The sequence below is a fragment of the Pteropus medius genome, unplaced genomic scaffold, assembly GCF_902729225.1.
Source record: "Pteropus medius unplaced genomic scaffold, Ma_sr-lr_union100, whole genome shotgun sequence".
NCBI classification, from domain to species: domain Eukaryota; kingdom Metazoa; phylum Chordata; class Mammalia; order Chiroptera; family Pteropodidae; genus Pteropus; species Pteropus medius.
Genome location: NW_024351729.1, coordinates 22,691,487 through 22,712,245, shown reverse-complemented (window position 1 = coordinate 22,712,245; position 20,759 = coordinate 22,691,487). Strand labels below are relative to the sequence as shown.

Genomic DNA, 20,759 nt, shown 5'->3' with positions numbered 1-20,759 from the left:
AGGACTTTGGGTGGAAGCGGCTGGCCGCGGAGAGGGCAGGGGAAGGAGAGGTGTTGGGGTCTGTGCACACCCGCCCTGGGAAGGTGTCAGTGCGCAGGGCGTGCTGTTTTGTGTTTGAAGGTGTGTTATTGGGAGGTGTGGGTGCCTGGCTGAGACGCAGCTGCTGGAGAGCGTTTTCCCCCGCGCCAGTATACACACCTGCAGGGGCTCAAGGTGAGGGGATGGCCCCTCTGCTCGCCTCCCGGCTCCTCAGGAGGGAATTCCCAGGCTTGGCTGGTGAGACAGGTGTGGGGTCCTGCAAGGGGGGTTGGCAGCCTCAGGATCTTATTCTCCTTTGCTGTGGGACCTTAAACAGGTGCCTGCTGTTCACTGAGCCACACTCTGTTCCTTAGTGAAATGAGGTTAATGAGGCCCACCTCATCTCGTCGCCTCACCTCGCCAATGAAGGAAGAAATGCTGTGACTCCAGCAGTAAATGCTTGTCCGGGAGCAGATCACCCTGGAGTGGCACACTCTGGGTGGAGAAATTAGAGAGCCTTTTAATCCTAAAAGTGTGTTTCTAGGCCATCTTATTTCATCCCCTCCTATTTAAAAAAATTTTTTGAGGCTCAGAGAGGGTTGTGACTTACTCAAGGTCACACAGCAAGTAGGTGAAAGAGCTGCAACCAAATCCAGTTCACCTGACCCTGAGCACAGCAGGAGAGGCATTAACACTGAGTACTGCTTGCCTAGGTACTTCCTGCAGATGCTTCAGGTCTCGCTCTGGCCCCTGCCACTTGTACTTGGTCCTCTGGGAGCTCTCCAACACCACCCTCCTGACTCAGGTCCGCTCCTCTCGGGACCCCTTCCTGTCCTCCCACGGTAGCTGATTTCTGAGCTCAGCTCGATATGGGGTGAGTGTACTGGACCCAGGCCAGGGCCTGAGAGCCAGAGGGTTGGTGATAGAGGCTCCACCTTCTGTTTCTGGTTCTCGCCTGGTCCCTGATAGTGAATCCTACTCCCACTGTGGCCTTAGCTTCCTCTATAAAATGGGCGCAAGCCTCCCACTCTGTAAACCTCCCTCCCTCCCAACCTCACTGTCCCATCTGTCTGAAGAGAACCCTTCCTGGTTTAAGGACAAACTACCCAAGCCTCTGGGCTCTGAGACAAAGGGGGCCCTTTCCTGGAATTGGCCATCCCTGGGGAACTGGAAGAGAGGGGTGGGGCCTTCCATGTCCTCAGACTGTCAGGTGGTAGGGGCAGCCTGAGCAACAGCAGGCTGACGGCATACTCCCCCCTTCATTCCCCCATCTCAGCCAGCAGCCACCGCAGCTGTCAGGAATTAAGGGCTTGAGGCTGCTGGGGGTGGGGGTGGGGCAGTGGGGGGAGCAGTCTGGCTGGACAGCAGGAAAACAGCCGGGGGCAGGAAGCAGTCTGCTTTAGCCAGAGCCTTGTTTGACCCCAGCCTCCCCCTGCCCTCCCCACTCTCCCCTACCATGCCACAGGGACAAGGACAACATGAGACTAGAGTTTAGGAAGAGTATGGGGAGGGACAGGGCAGGACCAGACTCAACCTAGGAAGGAGGCAGGAGCCCAGGGTGGGAGAGGGCACCAGCAGGGACGAGCCAGGCTGGAGAGTCACACTCCCATTGGCTGTTGGGGAAACTGAGGCCCAGAAAGGATTCGGAACACACCCATTTGGAACATGACACCCAGAATGGGTTCCTAATTCTTCTTATTCTCTGTCTAGTGCTCGCATTTCCAAGGATCCATGCATCATATCTATCCCCTGGGATGGGCCATTGTGGGAAATACTGATTCCAGCCCCAAGCAGCTGAATTAGCCTTTCTAGAGGCAAGACCTGAGATTCTGCATTTCTAACTGGTATCTCAAGTGATTTTTGTAAGGATCATATTTGGGAAAAGCTGCAGACCTGCCTAGGAAACTGAATTTTTTCCTTTGGCCTCCTATAATGAGGGAGGGTCTCTTTGTCCCCCTACCCTCTACTGTTCATGAATTATAGGACTGTACAGGAGAGAGAGAAGACACTTTCTTTGAAAACCCCAGGATTCAAATAATGATGCCCAAACCTTGCTTACACTCAGGTGTGCTTCTGGCCTGATGTCATGAGTGTCTAAAGGCACCCAAGCCTGGGACACCTCTGTACAGTCTAGGGAGAAGAAGACATATGCAGGAATAGGGTCTTGGTGTATGTGGAAATGAGGACCAGAAAATGTGTCTGGGTCCCAGGCCCATCTGATGCATGCCATGGGCAAGCCCCTATCAACAGCCGCCAGGCCCCACCTTGGACCTGCCCTGGGTTCTGGCCCTCACCCAGCCCCGGCCCCCACAGCCACTGCCTGAGACCACAATTACAGGACCCACTGGGTTGGGGTGGGGGGCACCAGGGATGAAAGGCAGCTTGGAGAATGGTTCCAGCTGTGGTGACTCTGGAGGAGGTTGCAGGGAAGGGAGGGCTGGAGAGGCACCAGAGTTAGAACAGGTGGGACCCTCATAGCCCCAGCCCAAAGCAGGCCAACTCAGTCCAGATGCTCTGCCACACAAGTTTGTCTTGGTGAAAAATAGGGAAAGGAGTCCTAGACTGCTAAGGGAGCTCTTCGCCCTTTTGTCTGGGTCTTAGGGACCACCACCCATCAACAAGGTAAGGGGCCATAGCTTGCCGCTTTAGTCTCCCAAACTCCTTATATATTTGGTCATTAAAGGGAAGGGGAAATGCTTCTTGAGCCCTCAGCCTCAGGCTGATCCTGGGCTTTCCAGATGGCCTCCCCACCCATCTGCTCGTACTCTGGCTGTTCCTGATGTGATCATGCACACATCTGGGGCATCTCTGTGCTCTTCTCCCAACTCGCCAGCTCCACATGTCCCCCACCAGTCAGTGAGTGGGAAACCTTGATGGCTTAGACTGTGCCTGGGGCTGAGCAACTGGGGGAGCAACGGGGGTGATGTCCTGGAGCATTTCTGATTTCTGCTTCCAGCTGCCTTCCCAAGCAGCAGTGCAAGAGCACAGAGCCATCTCTTAGCAAAGAAGACCAGGAAAATTGTCAAAATGGTACTTCTTGAGCCATTACTCTCACCCGCCACAAATGACAGTTCCTAGACTCCTTCTGGGCTTGGTCACAGAATATGGACAACTAATATGTGACTAGCAGTTTGAAGATTTCGGTGTACTCTTACAATGTACTGAAATGCTACCAGGCACCCACATTTTAGAGATTAACTGACTTGATCAAAGTTGAGGTAACAAATTAGGCTTTTTTTTTTTTTTCATTGTATCATACTACTTTCCCTAAATTACTTTTAACCTGCTTGGGTTGGTGTCAATTCATTCCACACCCTCAGTTTCCCTCTCTGGCACCATGGAGAAGGAAGTCCATCATCATCCACCCCATACCACTCCCCTGCCAGGATTTGGAAGTAAAGAGTGGGAGGTGAGCATCCCAGCCCTAGGTCTGGGCCAGCCCAGAGGTCCCAGACAGTCTGCAACCCTAACAGCTTGACCGGAGCTATCTGTGGATTTCCTTGCTTCCTTTCATCCTACCCTCTCCTGCCCACTACTCTGAGTTTCCCAGCAGTCTCGCAGATTCTGTCGGTTGGTCCCTTTTAATAGGGAAACTGGGCTCAGTGCACCCCCTGGTGGTCTCTGAGAGAAGTACAGGAAATTATTGTAAAAGTACCTAGCGCAGACCTCTGGGGAAGGCAGTGCTGCGCATATGAACTCTATCTGCAGGGAGCTTTATTTCGCTTGCATGTGGCCCACGATGCCAGTTCCACTCTCCCAACTTGGTAAGTAATCCAAGCTCGCTTGAGTTGAGAGGTTGTCAGTCCAACTTCTTCATGACACTTCCCCCAAAGCCCAGGCATTTGACCTGAGGGAGCCAGGAGGAAGGAAAACCCAGACGCTCCTTTCTTCCCACAGCAGCCTGATACACCCCTCCACCCCAGACAGGTTACACACTGGGGCCCCAATCTGATCCCTGAGGGTTGAACCAGGCTAGGTTCTGCAGGGGCATTGTGCTGGAGAGAACAGATGCACTGGAATCCATGTTTAGGGTCTGTCACATTCTGAATGAGTTCCCCTTCCTTCTGTTTCATTTGAAGAGTATTGCTCTCCTCCCTGGCCTCCATTCCCTGTGGCCTTAGGGGGCTGCCAATCCCAGTCAGAGTAGCACATCTCCCTGGACACTGCTTTTGGTTCAGGAATAGGCAAGTGAACCAAGCTGACCCAATCAGAGTCTTCCTCAGGACTTCTTCTGGGAAGGCCATTCCTTTTCAGATCACCGGCTCTACAAATGTAGGCATAGGGCCGCCTATATTTAGCAAAAGTCTATCTGCAGCAGGAGAGAATGAGGACGGCATGACAAGAGGGGCAGAGATAAGCAGAAACAATAGATATAGGGGTAGGGGCGGGGGAAGAGACGTACGACATCCTTTGAGCCCCTGGGTTCAGCTGTGCCTGAATTCAGTCTTACCCCTGGACTTGCCAGGTATAAGACCCATTAATTAATTTTGCTTGGCCCAAGCTAGTTTGAGTTAGGTAACTTCATTTGCAATCAGAACCTGCCTAATAGCTGTAAAACATCCACTGTCTAGCCCCATTCTCACAGTAACTACCATTGAGTAAACAGAAATTTGACATAAATTATTGTCTCAAATGCTGTGTGAAGTGTTTTTCATAGTTTGAAATATCTTCTCCACAATTCTATGAGAACATGGGATGGATTATGATGGCTGCAAATTCTCTGCCACTCTCCCACGGAGAGGTGGAGTCTATTTCCCCTTTCTTTGAGTTTTGGCCGGGAGTGCCAGCAATGCTGTGCAACTTCTGAGGCTGGACCTTAAGAAGAGACTTGCAGCTTCTGCCTTTGAGTTTGGTACAGCTTATTTTGAAAGCCAGCTTATGTAAGAAGTCCAATTACACTGAGGCCACAAGGCTGTGAGGAAGCCCAAGCTAGGCACATGGAGAGAAGGAGACCACGGGAGAAGCTCTGAGGCACTGGACATATATGAGTGAAGCCTCGTGGACTGTCCAGACCAGCCCAGCCTCCGTCAGAATGCAGCCAAATGAATGACTACAACCAATGGTTCTTCCATAAGAGGCAGAACCACCAAGCTGAGTTTTGCCAATTTCCTGACCTAGAGGGTCGTGAGGAGTAATGTTGGGGTTGTTTGTTATGTAGCAATGGATAACTGAAACAGGATGATATTCCCATTATACAGGGAAAGAAACTGAGACTAACATGGCCTGTGCTGTAAACTTCTAAGCAGGAGCACCAGCTTCAAACCTAGAGCATCTGAATCCAAAGCTCTTGCTTTGCCCTACATATCTTAATGAGGGAGTCATTCCCCCACCGCAGTATTTGGACTGTGGGGAAATTTGGGGCTCTGAATCCCAGACATTGGGCCATACCCTCACTCATTCTCTCTGGAGGAAGATGGGGGCATGACAGTTAGCTCTGGAGAACTCAGAACCCCAAACCCTTCCTCTCTTCCTTTCCCAATTACCATGAGCTTCCCAAGAAAGAACTAGAAGGAAGAAAATGCGATTGGGTGCCAAGAAAAACTTTGAGACAGCTTTTCTGCGTCTCCTTCTCAGTGTAATTAGAAATGCTGTTCTGGGCACTCTATTCAATGTAAATGGGATTGAAGTTAGTTTCAATGGTAAGTCTTATGTTACTGATAACATATTTCATCACATTCTACAGTTCATAAAGTGCTTTAATCCTATGGGCTTGGGTGGCCCTAAAAGTCTACCCACAGGTTCCCCAGGGGTCACAGAAACTGAAAGGCAGATAAAAGTGTCACACACTCCTAGAATTAAGATGAGGGCTGAACTGAAAGCTCAGTACACCATCAGAAGCTTCTGGTCCTTTCCCCAGGTCTTCTCAGTCGGCTCTTTTAAAAAGGGATTGCTACTTCTTTCCCAGCTTGCAGATCCAGGCCCTAGCTTTGTAACAAGAGTGAACAAGAAGAATGCTAAGGAAAGATCTGGCACTCTTCATGGCAGCTGCCAGGAAAACCCAGTCTCATAGAGTGAAGACAGGGACCCAGGTTGATGAGTTCTGAATAGCTAGTTCTATCAAAACTGGCTCCCTTTAGACAATTCCAGAACCTGGCCCCATGACAACCCGCAGGAGACCGGACCCCCTCCCAAACTGTGGGCCCAGGACTATTGGTTTAAATATCTTTATTGCTACTAAACTCACCCACCCAACCCGTGGCCAGCAGTTCTGAGGTGTCCCGCATCCAGAGGCCTAGTAAAGGGCTCTTTGGTTTCCATCTGGGGGCCAAGGAGAGAGAGGGCCTGTATAGTCTCCCCCAGAAACCCCCAGAGCGCTTCTCGAGGCTCCCTCGGGTGCCTGGGCCTTCCTGGGCGGTCGTTTGCCTCAAGCCTCTCCACCTCACAGTTTCCAGAGGCTTGGGAGATGGACTTTCACTCGGGGAAGCCGGGACAGGACAGCGCCCCCTGCTGGAGCCCAGAGGTCGCGCAGGTACCGAGAAGCGACACTGCGCGTAGTTTGGAGAGGCTGGCGGAGGGTCAGAGGCAGAGACTGAGCTCCTTGCGCACGTGGCAGCGGTGGCACTGCACTACGCAGCACCAGTGGAAGCGGCATAGGCAGTTCTCCTCGAGCTGCACGCTCTCCTGGCGGTGCCCGCGGCCGCAGCACAGCAGGTCGCAGCCGCTGAGGTCCGGGGCACTGCTGTTGCAGGCGCGGCCGCGCGTGCCGGGGGAGCCCGTGCGCCGGTTGGGGGCGCAGAAGTCAGGCGAGTCGGCGGCGTAGAGTAGGTCAGCGCGGCCCGGTGGCTTGAGACTGAGGACAGCAGGCAGCAGAGCTTTGCCATCATTGGTGCCCATGACACGCGAGGCGCCGTGGAAGCGCTCGAGCAGCCGCGCGCCCACCTCGCGGAACGGGGGCAGCTTCTGCCAGCAGGTGCGCAGCGCGCACGAGCCCGACAGTCCATGGCACTTGCACTCGGTGCGCATATGGCTCCGCACGGCCTGCAGGGAACAGAGGAGAGGGAGATGCGGACATATGGAGAGTGCGGGGTGCGAAAAGGCCCAGAGGATCGACGGAAAATAAGATGGGGAGAGTGGGTGGAAGAGAGGAAAGAGCAGGGGGCAGGGGAAGGAAAGCGAAAGCTGGGGAGAAGGAAATCGGGGGAGCGACAGCTCCGAGAGGAGGAAGAATGAAACGGATGGAGGAGCAGGAGAAGTGGGGCGTGGGGGCCAGAATCCAGCGCAGAGATTCCGAGATCCAAAGCCAGGGAATCGGGGAGAAAGCAGAATGGACAGCAGGGGCGAGATTCTCCCTGGAGGAGGTGGGGAGGTGGTCGCTGTCCCATCTTCCTTCTTCCTGCCAACCCTCTGGGCCCCAGGCAGGGCTGAGCAGAGACTAAGAGCTGGCTCCACCACCCCTCCCCAATCCTCTCTGACAGGTATGTGGGCCTGTCAGGACATTCTTCTCTGGGCCCCCTTTTACCCCCCTGCCCAGTGCCTCATGCCCAAACCCTAGAGGACACAGGATGTGTGTGGGGGTGACCCTAGAGCTAGAACCTAGACATAGGGTGCAGGAGGGCCCACTGTGGATGCACTACTGAGAACTGGAACCCAGGAGTCCTACCCTTTATTTGCTATTTGTGTCTAAGAGTCTCAACCCCACTAGAGATTTATGGGAGCAAATGACCCAGGAAGATCATCTCCGGAAGCTCAGAGTCCAGGGGCCGATCTGATCTACGGATACTTGTGTCCTCTTCTCCCTCCCAGGCTTCTCCTTCCCCCTGGAAACATGTGACCCAGACGGCTTTCTTGTCCCTAAACAAGACCTCGGGGACCCTCCTCTTTGTGGAGGGAAGGGGAGAGGCTGCCAAGGTCCTGTGTGGGGCCTGGTCTGGGGTTGCAGGGCAGCCAGTCGACAAGAGCCCAGATGAAGTCACGGTTTTCTTGGCCTCTACCTGATCGCCCCGCAGCCCCCACCTCCACCAGGATCTGCTCCTTTCCAAGCCCGTTTCCCCTTGGGCCTGCTTTAGCCCCTTTCCAGACCTCCCTCCTGTCTCCCAGCTCCCATACCTCTAGACCCCATAATTTTGCCCCAGCTTCTATCTTTTCTTTCATTCCCAACCTTTGTCTCCATCCTCTGTCCTTGTCCTGGCAGCTATATCTCTACCTACCCCAAGCTTTACCCCACCTGTCTGTCTCAGAAGTATGCCCGCCCCAAGTGACTCCATCTTCTAGGCTGGCCACTTCTCATCCCACATGCCCATCCAGGCTCCTAACCAATGTTCCCAAGTGCCCCCCACCGCCATGCTGGCTCCCAGACATTTAACACACTCCTACACATACATACCCTTATTCCCTCACACGCTTCCACAAATGCGCTCCCACACACACACCCCACACTCTCCCACACCTGCCCGCCCACATTCACACACTCTCTCACATCCACTGACACACGCATACTCTCCTACATCCACTCACACATGCTCACACATTTCTACATGCACACACATATCTCCACACTCACGTGCACACACCAGCTCTTATATGTCCCTGCCCATACTTACCAGCCGGCCTGCCTCATTGTTGTGAAGTTGCACCAACACACGGATGTCTCCACGTCCCCGCTTGTGCTGCGCATCCATAAAGAGCCTCGACTTCTCGTCCCCGAAGTCCACGTCATCGCCGCAGCCTCCCCACTCCCAGGCAGCACTGCCATCTTGGGATCCTGTGAGGCCAGGGGGCCCAGGGGTGCCTGGCAGGCCCAGGGGTCGTGGCGGGGCCTTCCCGCGGGGCGCCTTGCAGCCACACTGCAGCAGCTCTCCCATGGAGCAGGCCTGTGTGACCGCGTGGCTGGCGCCTGCAGCAGTAATAGCAAACACGAAGGCAGTCTCTCGGATGTCTGTGGAGGCAGGGAGGGGCAGTCAGCTGGCAGCACCAAAGTTGAGTCCTGGAGGACTATGATGGGTGAGGCAGTAAGGCGTGGGGCTGGGAGGGCCTGGGAGACAGAGTCAGGGCGGGGTGCCCAGAGATTCATGGAAGAGATAGGGCTCAGGCAGCCTCCCCAAACCCCCACCCTCTCCTCTGGTACCCCTGGTTCCCTCCCCACACTGACCCTGCTGCAAGATGCGCCCAAAGGCCTTGCTGTGGCTGGAGCAGTTCCAGCGGCGGAATCGGAACTGGAACTGGCACTCTCGAACCCCCAGCCGGGCGCCTCGAGCTAGCTCAGCCACCACTTCCGGCTCTGTTTGGCACAACTCAGCCTGCCGCCCTGCCAACCTCCGTGCCTTCCTGCAGATGCTGGTAGGGTCCATGACCAAAGGGCTGCCCACTGCCCTGGGAAGCAAAACACAGCAGGTCAAGGGCATAACTCAAAGGGCTGGGGGTAAGGGAGACCAGACCCTTCAGCCCTCAGCCAGGAGCTGGGACATGCCTCTTCCCTACCCCACCCTCCCAACTGAGGTTGAGGTTCTCCTATCTGGTTCTCTTACCATTTCATCCATGTCTGTGTCACCTCTTAACTAGATTCTAGACTGAAATTGCTATAGAGCAAGGATTCAGTCTTATCCTTCTGTGCACATCTTCATTAATAAATCCTTATAGGAATTTGACTCAAGGTGAAGGCAGCTGGCACCAGGTAGACCAAGACTAAAATTCAACAGGCCTGGCCCAAAAGGGAGACAAGGAAGAAATTAACAGAAGGAAGATCAAGAAGGCTGTCAAAGAAAAGAAAGTATGTATAGATATTAAAGAAAAGTAGGCAGTATCAGAAAACAATCTGGTCGTAGTGGACCACAAGCTAGATATGCGTCAGCTGAACAGCCCTGATGCTAAAAAGGCAGAGGCAATCTCAGGGATTTAGATAGCCACGGAACGTTAAAATGGCAAGGGAATGGAGCCTCTGAGGAAAGTCACACTCCATCTCTAGACCACGTTTCTCCTTCTGTAAAATGGGAAGGTTGGGCTTTGATCTCTAAGGTGGGACCTACCACCCTGATATCCTCTGTTTCCCTGGACTGGAGAGCAGGAATAAGAGCTGGAGGCTGAGTCTCTGAAGTGCCACGAAGTAGGTGATACTCACCCTTCTCCTGCTTCAAGATCTGTAGCCTTTCCACAGCAGGATGGCAGCAAGCCAACCCCTGTTCACTGGAGTGACATAACTGATTGGAGACAGGGGATACCAGCTGGGTGGGTATCACGTACTTTCAGAAATCCCTCCATTCCCAGCCTTCATTCCACCTGACAAGAGAGCTACCATTTGGTTTCCACCTACCAGACCCCTGAAGGTTAAGTCAGCTGGGTATTCACACCTGGATGGAAGGGCTTCCATCACACTGCTCTTATTTGAATGCTTAACTGGGATTCCTTTCTTGTAGGAATGAGTGGGTTGAGCACTTGGAAGCTGAAAGTAACTTGAGACCACTCAAAAACCCTTCAGCAGAGGGTAGAAAAAGACTCTGGGCAGGGAGAGAGAAGAGGCACCAGGAGTTAGAAAATGTAGAGAAAAATGGTGGTAGATATGTGTCAAAGGTCAAGGTGGCCTCTTTTCAGTTTAGCGTTAGTGTACATCCACCTCCACTGTCCCCATTTGCTCCACAAGTACAGGCTGCCCAGGCATGTTCTGGCCCCACAACAATGAGATGTAATGGGCTTGAATAGCAGCAAGAGGAATTTAGGTCTTAAGGTGGAACTTCTCAACATTGTGGAGTGAGATGCTTGAAGGCGGTGGTTGCCAGAAGATGTGTAAGCACAGTCTTTTAAGGTCTCCTACCCCCACCCCCCACATACACACTACTCTACAGGTCACTGTCATCATCCTACCCAAGTAATCGAGGCTAAGGTTCTCTCCTCAGTGGAGAGACTTATAGTCCAGACCTTCCCTCCTCCATGCTTAGGACCTGCCCATCACTGCACTCCAACTGTAGCCTGGGAAGGTCCAGCCCCAACTCTTACTCAACCCTAGAGAAGTGATGAATGGAGCAGTGAGCAGTGGGCCAAGGGTAGGGCAGCCAGGCTGGGTCCCAAAGGTCTAGTGACCTTCAAGAGTTGATCAGTCCCTCTATCTATCTATCTATCTATCTATCTATCTATCTATCTATCTATCTATCATCTATTCCTCCTCTCCATCCACTTATTCTACCTCATTACAAAAAGAATTTGAAGCAGCTTCTAGCATGCTCATACAGAGTCAGTAGATAAGACTATAAGCAACTTGAGAGTTAGGACTATCATTTTTCTTTGTCTCCCAGGCAGAATTTTAGAGGCTTAATTCATATTTACCCCCCATAATTTTTATGAAAATTTGCATATTATGGACAATTACTATAATATTACAGTGAATACTATTTAATACATGTTCGATTGAATGGAGGAGCCACCTAAGGAGAAGGTCATCACTTGAGCCAAGCCCCTGTCCACATGTCATTTCATGACTCCTAATTAGTTTCCGTAAACATTTTTTCTTCCCCACTGGATTCAGAGGCAGGGAAGCAGACCTTCCTAGGCTGTCCAGTGCCTTTCCTGCCCAGGACTCCACCTAGGAGTCTGGAGCTCTGCAAACGTATCCTCCTCCCCATGCTGCTAAGTTCCGCAGTTCTGCTCCCCAACTCTACCCTCTGCTAACTCCCCAATTTCCCAAGGTTGGCAGGCCTTATCTTCCCAAGGTTACCGCGTCCCCATCCCTCTCCTCTCCCTCCTGCCCTAGGAAAGCAGGAGGAGGGGATATGCAGGGGAGAAAGGCAAAAACCTCCTGACCTTGTCTGCTTCCCAGGGGCTAGAGATAAAGGAATCAGGAGGAGCATGAAGGGCAGGGCCCTTCAGGAGGTGGGGCTGGCCCTTCTTGGCATTGAGGGGCTGCCCCAGAGTCGATTCCTGGTCTGGGTCTGGCTCCCCAGGCTGGCTGCCTGCCTGGGAACTAGACTTGTTTACAAGCTGGTCAGGAGAAGGGATGGGCAATAGTAGCAGCCAGAATCCCAAGGGACCAACTTGCTCCCTGCCCTCCTGTCCTCGCTCCCATCCTCAAGTCACAGAAAAGGAAACTCCAGGAAAGGAGTGACAGGAGGGCGCTAGGCAAAACACTGAGCCTTGCTTTAGTACCCTGGTCTCTTTCAGCTCTGGGTGGGCTGAGCCACTCTGGGCAAGTCAGTTAGTTCCCTCTCTGGCCTTCAGAAAAATGAGGAGTTAGCATGAAAGGCTTGCATGCCCCCTCTAACTTTAACACTTGACTCGACATCAAGAAATAACTCCCCCATCTCCCCTCTTCCTTTACCCTCCTTCCTTCCCTTCTGCTTCCTTAGGAAATGAACTCTGCTATTGGTGCCTCTGAGTCAGCATTGTTCTGGGATCAGCCCAGAGAAGATATACCCTTTTGGAAACATCTGTGTGTTTGGAGGGCTGAAGCACAGTGGTGGCAAGAAATATATAATATAGATCCTGAACAAATAGACATTCCTGGGCATAGAAACAATGAGGCTAGCCCTAAAAGAAATCAGAATGCAGACAAGAAGGGACAAGCCTAGGGTTAGTTAGCCACTCTAACTGGCTTGGCCTGCGCCAAGATCTCCCCACCAGGGACCTTGGTTAATAAAATCAATAGCTGAGTGAGGCGGCATCAGGGGCCAGCCAGTTCCTACTGACAACATCCGTAGATCTAAGGGAGGCCCCAGGTTCTGGCCTAACCTACCTTTCCTGTCCTGGATTCAGAGGGCCAAAGAGAATGCTGAAGATCATGGAGTCCAGCTCCACCAATCTCACCCCCATTATATAGATGAACAATCTGAGAAGGGAGGAGACTGACCCTGGTCACTCAGTGGAGGGGTCCCCATTGCAAGAACCTTAGGTGACTATTTTAAAACCCAAGAGGTTGTAGGGAAATGGCCACCAGAGGTTTCAGAAGACCTCAAGAGGCCTCGCATGCTATCCCCCACATAGCCCTTACTCCTATCAGGGTTGGAGTAAGCAGCCAGCTGCAAGCATCTCAGATTATACCACTAAATTTCTGGAGGGCCACCTCCTCTAGACTCCTAAGTCATCAAAACCTTACCCAGTATCTATCTAAGCTCACCTCAGATCCCGCTTACCCTAAGCCTCCTCCTCTGGGCTTCAGCCTTCACTGGCTTCCTCCCTCCTCTACATCATGCCACCTGTCACTCATTTGGGAGTGCTTGTTATCCTGCGAGTGGCATAATTATTTGTCATGTTTTCTTGTCTTATCTCTCCAATTAGATAGAAAACTCGTTAAAGACAAAGATCTCGCGAGGAAGCGAAATGTCAGTAGCAGAACACACTCAGGGCTTTGGGGATCCAGGGGACCCGTGTTTGGATCTGGGCTCTGCTGTTCGCTTGTTCTATGATGTTGAGCAAGTCCCTAGCATGTGAACTTGGCACTTAGTATCTGTTGAATGGATGATGACACTTAACTTTCTGAGCCTTTTTCTGCAACTGTAAAATGGGAACAAATAATAACACCTGCCTACTTCCCAGGTGACATATAGAAAAAGCCTGTGGGCTACCATTGACATCCTTATTCATCTCTTGGCCTGCACAGTGCAGGGCAAACAGTAGGCGTGCAGGCGACGTTTGTGGGTTCCTCTTTTTTCCAACTTTCTGCCCTTATTTCTCAGTGTCTCCTTCGCCCTATGGACCAGAAGCACCCTCTAGGACCCCTCCTCTTCCCCAGCAAACACTCCTGGGTGGATCATTGAGGCCAAAGGGGTCACAGACCCTTTTTGATGCCAGTCTCCTCTGAAGGGTCTCACAGCCAGCTCCTCTCTATTTCCCCAGACTCACCCCCAGGGTCTCTCATCTGACCCCCACCTCCCAGAAGCCAGCAGAGGGAGCCCTGAACCCTGGGGCTGTGGGCGAGGGCTGCGCAGGGGTGGGGGAGGTGGGTGGCGGAGAAGGGGCAGAAAAATGTTGCCTGACGGCTGGCTGCGAGGCGGCTGAGCCCGGGCCTGTGCCCGCCAGCCTGTCCTGTCCTGCTCTGTCTAACTCAGTAATTACTGCTCCCCCTCCCCCAACCCCTACCCCCACTCCAACCACCACATCAAAGCCACTGATGCCCCAGCTCCATTAACCCTGCCTCCCACCGCCCACCACCAGCCACCCCATGCCACCCCTCTCCCCATCCCACCCCCCAACTGCTTTCCTCTGCCCAGACCTGGACACTGGCCTTTCCACCTCCTCACACTTTTCTCCTTCCCAACGCTCTCTCAGGAGAGGCAGGGTCTTTCCCTTCCCTGACGGACTTCAACATATAAGAGACTTCCTATTGATCAGGGCTATATGAGGCCAAAGAGTGGATGCACTGACCTTCTGGATACCCTGAGGAGAACCTGTCATATGCCTTCTGCTCTCCCTTACTGAGGTGGGGAGCACCCATGTGAGAGTGAGGGTGTAGGAGCAGAAGGAGACTGTGGAAGGCCCTGTACCCCTTCCCTGACCCCCACCCCATGGCAAGCAGGGTGAGATGCTCAGCAGGAAGTAGACTCTCCGCTTCAGTGCTCAGCATTCTGTGTGCCTCAGGCCACCTCTTGTCCCTGGACTTTGTTGGACTTCTCACTGTGAGTGAGAAGATTGGACCAGATGATCTTGAAGTCCTTTTTTGGTCTCATTTCTGGATTAAATGGAGGGCTCAGAGCTGGAGGATCCAGCCAAAGAGGTCAGGTGGAAAACAGGAGAAGAACCCTTCCAGTGACCTTCCCTGCACCAGCCCTTCCTCAGGCCTTCCAGGGGAAGTACCCACGGTCTCCCCTCCCATGCCATTCCAGGCAGGAAGGAGGACTCAGGCTAGAGGGCACTCTCCCCAGTCCTCGGGAACAGGCTTCTGTGTTCCCTGAGTGCCTCCTCCTCTGGCTGGCTGGGTGCCCTGCTGCCAGCCTGACCATGGCCTGGCTGCCCACCCCGCCCTCGCCTCATCTCCTCACAGCTGCATTTCTCCATCAAAGTACACATTCTGAATCTCCCTCGCTGGGCCCTGGTGATCAAGCCTCTCACTGACTGCCCTCCCGCCCCACGCCTGGCTCCGGATGAGAACAGGGCAGGAGGGGGCTCCACCCCCCAGGAAGTGTCACAGTGCCAGGACACTGGTGGGCTCAGGGCATGCTCTGGCCCAGATCAAGCCAGCCTCCTTTTGCCCCTGCCCTTTTCTGCTCACAGCCCCATTGTCTCCCACCAGGGGAAGCTGCCAAGGCAAGAGGCCTGGAGGGTGGGACTGGATGGCTACCCCACCCCCAACCCCACCCCACACAGAGCTTGGCAGGGGCCAACAACAGGACTGCCCACGAAGGGTCAGGGGCCCCAGATAAAAATGGGATGGGAAAGGTGGCCAGGCCCAGCCTGGGGTTGAGGTCACAGCTGGAAAACCTGGGTGTCGGGAAGAAGTCTGGTCCCTTCCCTGCCTCCCTGTGAGACCAGAGATGAGGCTGTCCTAGGCCTCCAGTTTCTGTTTCCATAAGGGAAGGTTGGGGTGGGGGGCAAAAGGCAAAATGAGATGGGGGAAGGAAGTGAGACTGGGTGGTGTTTTTCCCAGTGGAACAAGGGGAGGGTTAGTTTCTTTCACTGAAAATATAAAACAGAAAGAGGAAAGAGGAAGAGAGAAGAAGGGAGATTGATTTGGCTATTCTGTGAGAGTGAGCTATTTTCTACATCCACTGATTGAAGGTATATAAAGATAGGTCAGATAATGAGAACTTCCTGGAGGGGGACAGAGAGTGGGTAGAAGGGGTGGGAGCTGGTGACCAGAAAGCTATAGCCTCATTCCCTGCCTCATTCTCAAGTTGGGATCTGCCAGGGCCAGAGTATAAGCTGGATGGCCCAGAAGCAGTGGGCCAGACAAGATGGCCTCAGGACAGCTTGGCCAATGTCCTGGAATCTGGGATTCTGTGATTCACAAAGATAGGGTTACAGATGGGAGAGAGACAGAGGCTGGACGCAGAGTTTAGAAAAGATAAATTTCTTCAGGGGAAGAAGGGAAAGAGGGAAAGGAGTGAAAGGGAAACCTCTGGAACCTGGAGCCAGGTCTCTGAGCCTATTCCTGGGCCAGAACCTCCAGGACCCTCCTTTCTCAAACAGGATAGTCCTGTCACTCAGAGTTCCTGGTGTCCTCCCTGCTCTCAGTCTGGCTACTGCCAGAATGTAAGAGTGGACTGCAGTGAGCTGCCGAGGGTCCAGCTGCTTTCTCGTCCATCACTGGAGCCCTGACCTAGCTAGCATTCTCCGAAAAGGAGGGAGAAGAGGGACAGCAAGCAGCTCCTAGACATCAAGAAACAGCTTGGAAGTTCCTGGTCTGAAAAAGCTCCTAGCCTAAGTGAAGTTGGAGGGTGAGCGTGAGACAAAGAGTGGCAGGGGCCTCAGGCCACCCGGGATGCTGGGTCTGGCCCACTAGCCCAAACCTTATCTTAAAGGGCAATGATGGGGTGTGGTGAGGACAGGAGTGTAAGCAAGCAGAGTCAAAGATCCTGAGAAAGGAAATCTGGGCTCAGACCAAAGGAATGAAGCATCGAAAACAGACAGAGGAGAGTGAGGGGGCCAAGGCAGGAGGGAGAGGTAGGTTCTCTGAGAAGCATCTGAGTGAGGCAGTCTCCAGATACCTTATCACCCCAGCCCCTCACTCTTCACCCTGCTCGCCCTGCAGCTGTGGCCATGAAGGCCTCTGTGTTCTCCCACACCTGCCCTCCTCCCCTCCTCCCCCACTTTCTGCTTCCCAGCTTCAGGGTCAGTCTCCAAGGGACCAGATCTCCCTCCCTCTGGTTTTGGCTCCCACCCAGCAGCCCTTCCTGAACAAAAGAACCCCCACAGGCACAAACTCTAGAAAGGTGAATCAGCCAATTCAGCATCACTCCACAAAACAGCACCTTTAGCCTCCAGGGTCCCTAAGACCAAGGCTCCGCCTTCTAGGAGTAGGGAAGAGACCCAAGAGGAGATGGTTGTCAGTGAAATGCAGTAACCGACATAGTTGCCCAATGCATGGGTGCATTTGGAGCACAGGGAAGACAAGGGAGGGAAGACAAAATGACAGCTTCATGAAGAAAGTGTGATTTTAATTGCAAGGATGAGTACAGTTTGAACAAATGGAGAGGGAGGAGAGGGAAGGCAAGACATCAGGGAGAAACCCCTGTCCCTAAACCTTGAGAAAGGGCAAAGTTAGAAAAGGTATGTTTGCGGAGCAAGAGAAAGATCCCTTTACCCTGGATTTTAAATTTAAACGAATGCCCTTTGCACCTAGGTCTCTGGCCAGGAGAATCTGGGATGCAGAGAAGGAGACTGAAATTTATGGAGTACTTCCCAGTGTCAGATCATTTTGTAAATCATCCTACCTAATCCTAGCAGGCCTGCCAGATAAGAGGATTGTTTCCTTATTTTACAGTTGAGACGTCGGGAGGCAGTGATAAGTGACTTGCCCAAGGTCACAGATTTAACAAATGGCGGAGATTAGATCTTAGGTTTATTTCAAAACTGCTACTGCATTATGCTAAGCCAGGATCAAAGGACACAGGTTCCCTAGCCGAGACCTGGGTCGTCTTCGATCTGCCCCCTCACTGACACCTCCGAGGGACGTCTCCCCCTCTTCACGGAGGAGGGATCTCGGCGAGCAGCTCTCTGTGTGGGCATCCTGCTATCTCCCTGGAAGAGAGAGATCTGCCTGCTCCACCCTCCCTTCCAAATCCGGGTGTGGGGGAGGAGTGGACTGTAAAGAATCCAGCCAATTACATGGCGACATGCAAATAGGCAAGACCCTGTCTTCTTAGGATTGGCCGTTGCATCAGCGGTATTGTCCAAGTCCCTCCTCCCTCAACACTGAGCTATTCCGGGCGGGTCTTTGCAGCTCAGGAGACTGGGAAGGAAAAAGTCTGCGGGATCCAGATAACCCAGTGGTCCCGACTCGGCACCCACCTTCCAAGCCCCTGCCCCAGCCCCTCAAACTCAAAGTTCCTGCAACCTTCGCTGCCTAGCTGTCTGCTCTAGCTAGGGCCAGTTCTGGAAAGACGTCCTCATCCCTTAACTGGCCAGGCCTCCCTCGCTTCTATCAGTACCCTCCCCGGTTCCCACTACCTCCTGAGCTGCACATTCACTTTATCCTTGACCTCGCATCTGGAAGGCCCAGGCGCCTGGGTCCCTTTCTTGTCTTTCCTCCTCTTCTTTGCTTGGGGAGGAAGAAATAGAGAAAGCCAAGGTCCTGACTCAGTTTCCCCTTTTCATCCCTTTCCCACTACTTCCGCCCATTCTGAAGAAGCCCAGAGAGAAGCTAGTGGATTGGTGGGCAAAGCGAGGCGGGGAAGAGGCAGCCTTTCGACCCTATCTGCCTGTGGCTTCCCACCGTGTTCCTTTCTTCTCCTCAAATCCAGCTCCCTTCCCCTAAATCTACAGCCCCCCTTACACACCCTTTTCTTCGGATCTCTGACTATAGATCTTTCCCTGGTCTCCTCAGTTCTTTCCTACCCACCCGTCAATTCCTTGGTGACCTGGATTAAGCGCATAACCTGGGAAGGAGGTGGGGTGTAGGAGGAAATGCAATAGAATGTGCGGGGGTGGGGGCAGGTTAGAGCCGCCTGAGTCGCAGTTCAGAAGTCCCCTGGCGGAGGCCGGCAGGAGAGCGCTACGCACTTCCCCCGCACCGCCCCAGCGCGCAGGTAGAGCCCGGAGGCAGCGGGACCGTGGTTCCGAGCTACTAGTCGCGAGGTCCCCACCCTCAAGCGTCAGGAGCCTCGCCGGGACCGCCCAGTGCAGCACTCACCACCACAGTCCGCCGACGTGCGCGGGACACAGAAGGAGCAGCAGCAGCAGCCCGAGGCGGGAGGGCACAGGCGGCAGCATCGTGACCGCTCTACCGCCAGCCAGTGCGGGCAGGGGGCGAGGCTGCGGAGCCAGCTGGTGCGCGCGGCGGCCCCGGCTTCAGCGCCAGCGCGGCGACGGCGGCGGCGGCCGGGAGGCGATGGCTCTGGCTGCGGCGGGGGGGCCCATCCCGGGCGAGGAGGGCGCGGCGGAGGCGGAGAGCGGACAGGGCAGCCAGCGCCTGTGTCTCCTGCCGAGCTCGCTCGGGAGAAGAAATCAGAGCCGGGGGGGCGGGGGTGGGAGGGGAGCGGGGCCGGGCGGGGGCGGGGGCGGGAGGCCGTGGGGGTGGCAGTTGCGACAGTCGGGCGGCGGGACGCTGGGGAGGGAGCCGTGCGCCCCGGGGCGGCAGGCGCGGAGTCCGGCGGAGGGCGGGAGCGAGGGCCCGGGGCGGGGCCCGAGCGCGCTCGTGGCTGCGGGACCCGCCTGCCTCGCCCCCTCACCTCGCCTCTCACGGAATGGGAGCCCCCAGCCGCCGCGCGGAGTCGGGCGCAGGAGGGGCGGGGAAGTAGGGTGGAGCGGGGTGGGGGGGGAGGAAGAGTAGCTGAGGAATGGGGGACGGGCTGGAAGGGAGACGTTTGACAGGTTTGTTGACTGTAAAGAGAGAAAACTTCCCAGGAATGTAGGGAGTTTGGGGGCGGTGCGGGGGGCGATGCTGGAGCGTGTGCCAGAGGTGAAGTCCGCCTGGGGCGCTGGGTGCTCCCAGGAGGGGTGTCTGTCGAACTCGATGCTCGGAAGGGTGGGCTCTGGAGGGGGTCACCTCTTACCGAGCCCCGCCTCCGCGCCGCACGCCTCTTTCTCAGCCATTCCTTGAGCAAAAGAGGAAGCTTTAGGCCTCCAGTCTCGCCCCCCAGCCGCCCCGCCTCTTCAAGCCCGTGTTGGGGGGGGGGCGGAGGGGAGATTAGACAGCAAAGAGGAACCTCTTGATAGCTTGCGCCCAAGCACTCGTACGAGTAAGCGAGCGATATAGAGCGGAGGTTCATACTTGCAAGAGATTGAGAGGTCAGAATTCGCTGCAGCCCAGCCTTGCTTATCCGCGGGTCCCTGCCTCCCGTTGCTTCCCCAACCTGGCCGGGCCAGAAGGGGTGAGAGAGCCAACTGCAGGTGATATGGCGTTTATCTGATTCTCTAATGCCACAAAAATGCCTTTGATGCCCCTGGCGCCCTCTCCACGGTGGTGGTGGAGGGTGCGGATCAAAGGCTTCGTGTGAAGGAGGGACAGCTCCATTCATCAGGGCAAGCAGGCTGGCAGCGGCTGCCGTCCTTGCTCCTCCCCTCCAGCCCCACGTGCCCCAGGTGTGCTGAGGGACAGGTGGTGCGGGACATTCCACAGCAAAGGCCAGTCTCCGTACCACCACCATCCAGAGTAGTCATCAACCCTTAGTATGTACTGGGGTGGGGAGGACAGATCTAGGATTTTGAGCATGTGGCTCAGGTACCTCAGGTTCCCGGAGGAAAGCTCCTGGTGGTTTGAGTTGGAGGGGAGGGATGGCTTAACTTGGGAAGTGAGGCCACTTGCAAGAAAGATAAACACCCCTGGTGAGCAGAGAGAAGGCAAGATTTTGAGTCCCCCAGAGAGCAGGGACAAGTGGATTAAGATGAGACTGGGAACCAAGGGGATGTGACAAAAACAAAAAACAAACAAACAAAAAAAACCCTGTAAGTGTCTACCCCACGGGAGGATGCAGATCTGGGCAAAGAAGGGTAAGCAAGTGGAGAAGAAAGGAGAAATGGAGAAATGTTAGCCTAGGCAATTAGGAAAGATCCTGGGTTTGCTGGGAGCCCCACCCCAGGTCCCTGGTGTCCAGGCTGTGTCAGTCTAATCCCTGGGTAGAGAGTTCCGGTGAGAGGCTAGGGTACTCGAGAGAAGGGGAGGAGACCCCGGGTGTGTATGGGGGCTGGTGACTGAAAGATATGGTGAGGAGGTCATGGCCCAAGTG

General features: G+C 54.4%; 2 protein-coding genes across 4 annotated transcripts in view; both read right to left on the bottom strand.

The window, feature by feature from the left end:
• The window catches only part of WNT10A (Wnt family member 10A), a 12,434-nt gene extending 12,013 nt beyond the window's left edge, over nucleotides 1-421 (bottom strand). Inside the window, exon 1 of the mRNA XM_039844920.1 lies at nucleotides 417-421. Coding sequence (XP_039700854.1) covers nucleotides 417-421 — 5 coding nt within the window. The remainder of the gene's footprint in view (nucleotides 1-416) is intronic.
• Nucleotides 422-5,696: 5,275 nt separating this feature from the next.
• On the bottom strand, nucleotides 5,697-19,025 carry WNT6 (Wnt family member 6). Of its 3 annotated transcripts, XM_039844799.1 has the most exons (6): nucleotides 18,725-19,024; nucleotides 10,073-10,230; nucleotides 9,483-9,655; nucleotides 9,107-9,327; nucleotides 8,559-8,893; nucleotides 5,697-6,996 (listed from the first exon to the last, which is right to left on the bottom strand). In XM_039844799.1, exons 3-6 carry the CDS (start codon nucleotides 9,488-9,490, stop codon nucleotides 6,535-6,537), a joined length of 1,026 nt encoding a protein of 341 aa, XP_039700733.1. In that variant the 5' UTR covers nucleotides 9,491-9,655; nucleotides 10,073-10,230; nucleotides 18,725-19,024; the 3' UTR covers nucleotides 5,697-6,534. The 3 variants fall into 3 exon arrangements, with proteins under 3 accessions (XP_039700733.1, XP_039700732.1, XP_039700731.1); XM_039844798.1 differs by lacking the exon at nucleotides 10,073-10,230; XM_039844797.1 differs by lacking the exons at nucleotides 9,483-9,655; nucleotides 10,073-10,230 and having other exon boundaries at nucleotides 18,725-19,025.
• Between the last annotated feature and the right edge of the window lie 1,734 nt (nucleotides 19,026-20,759).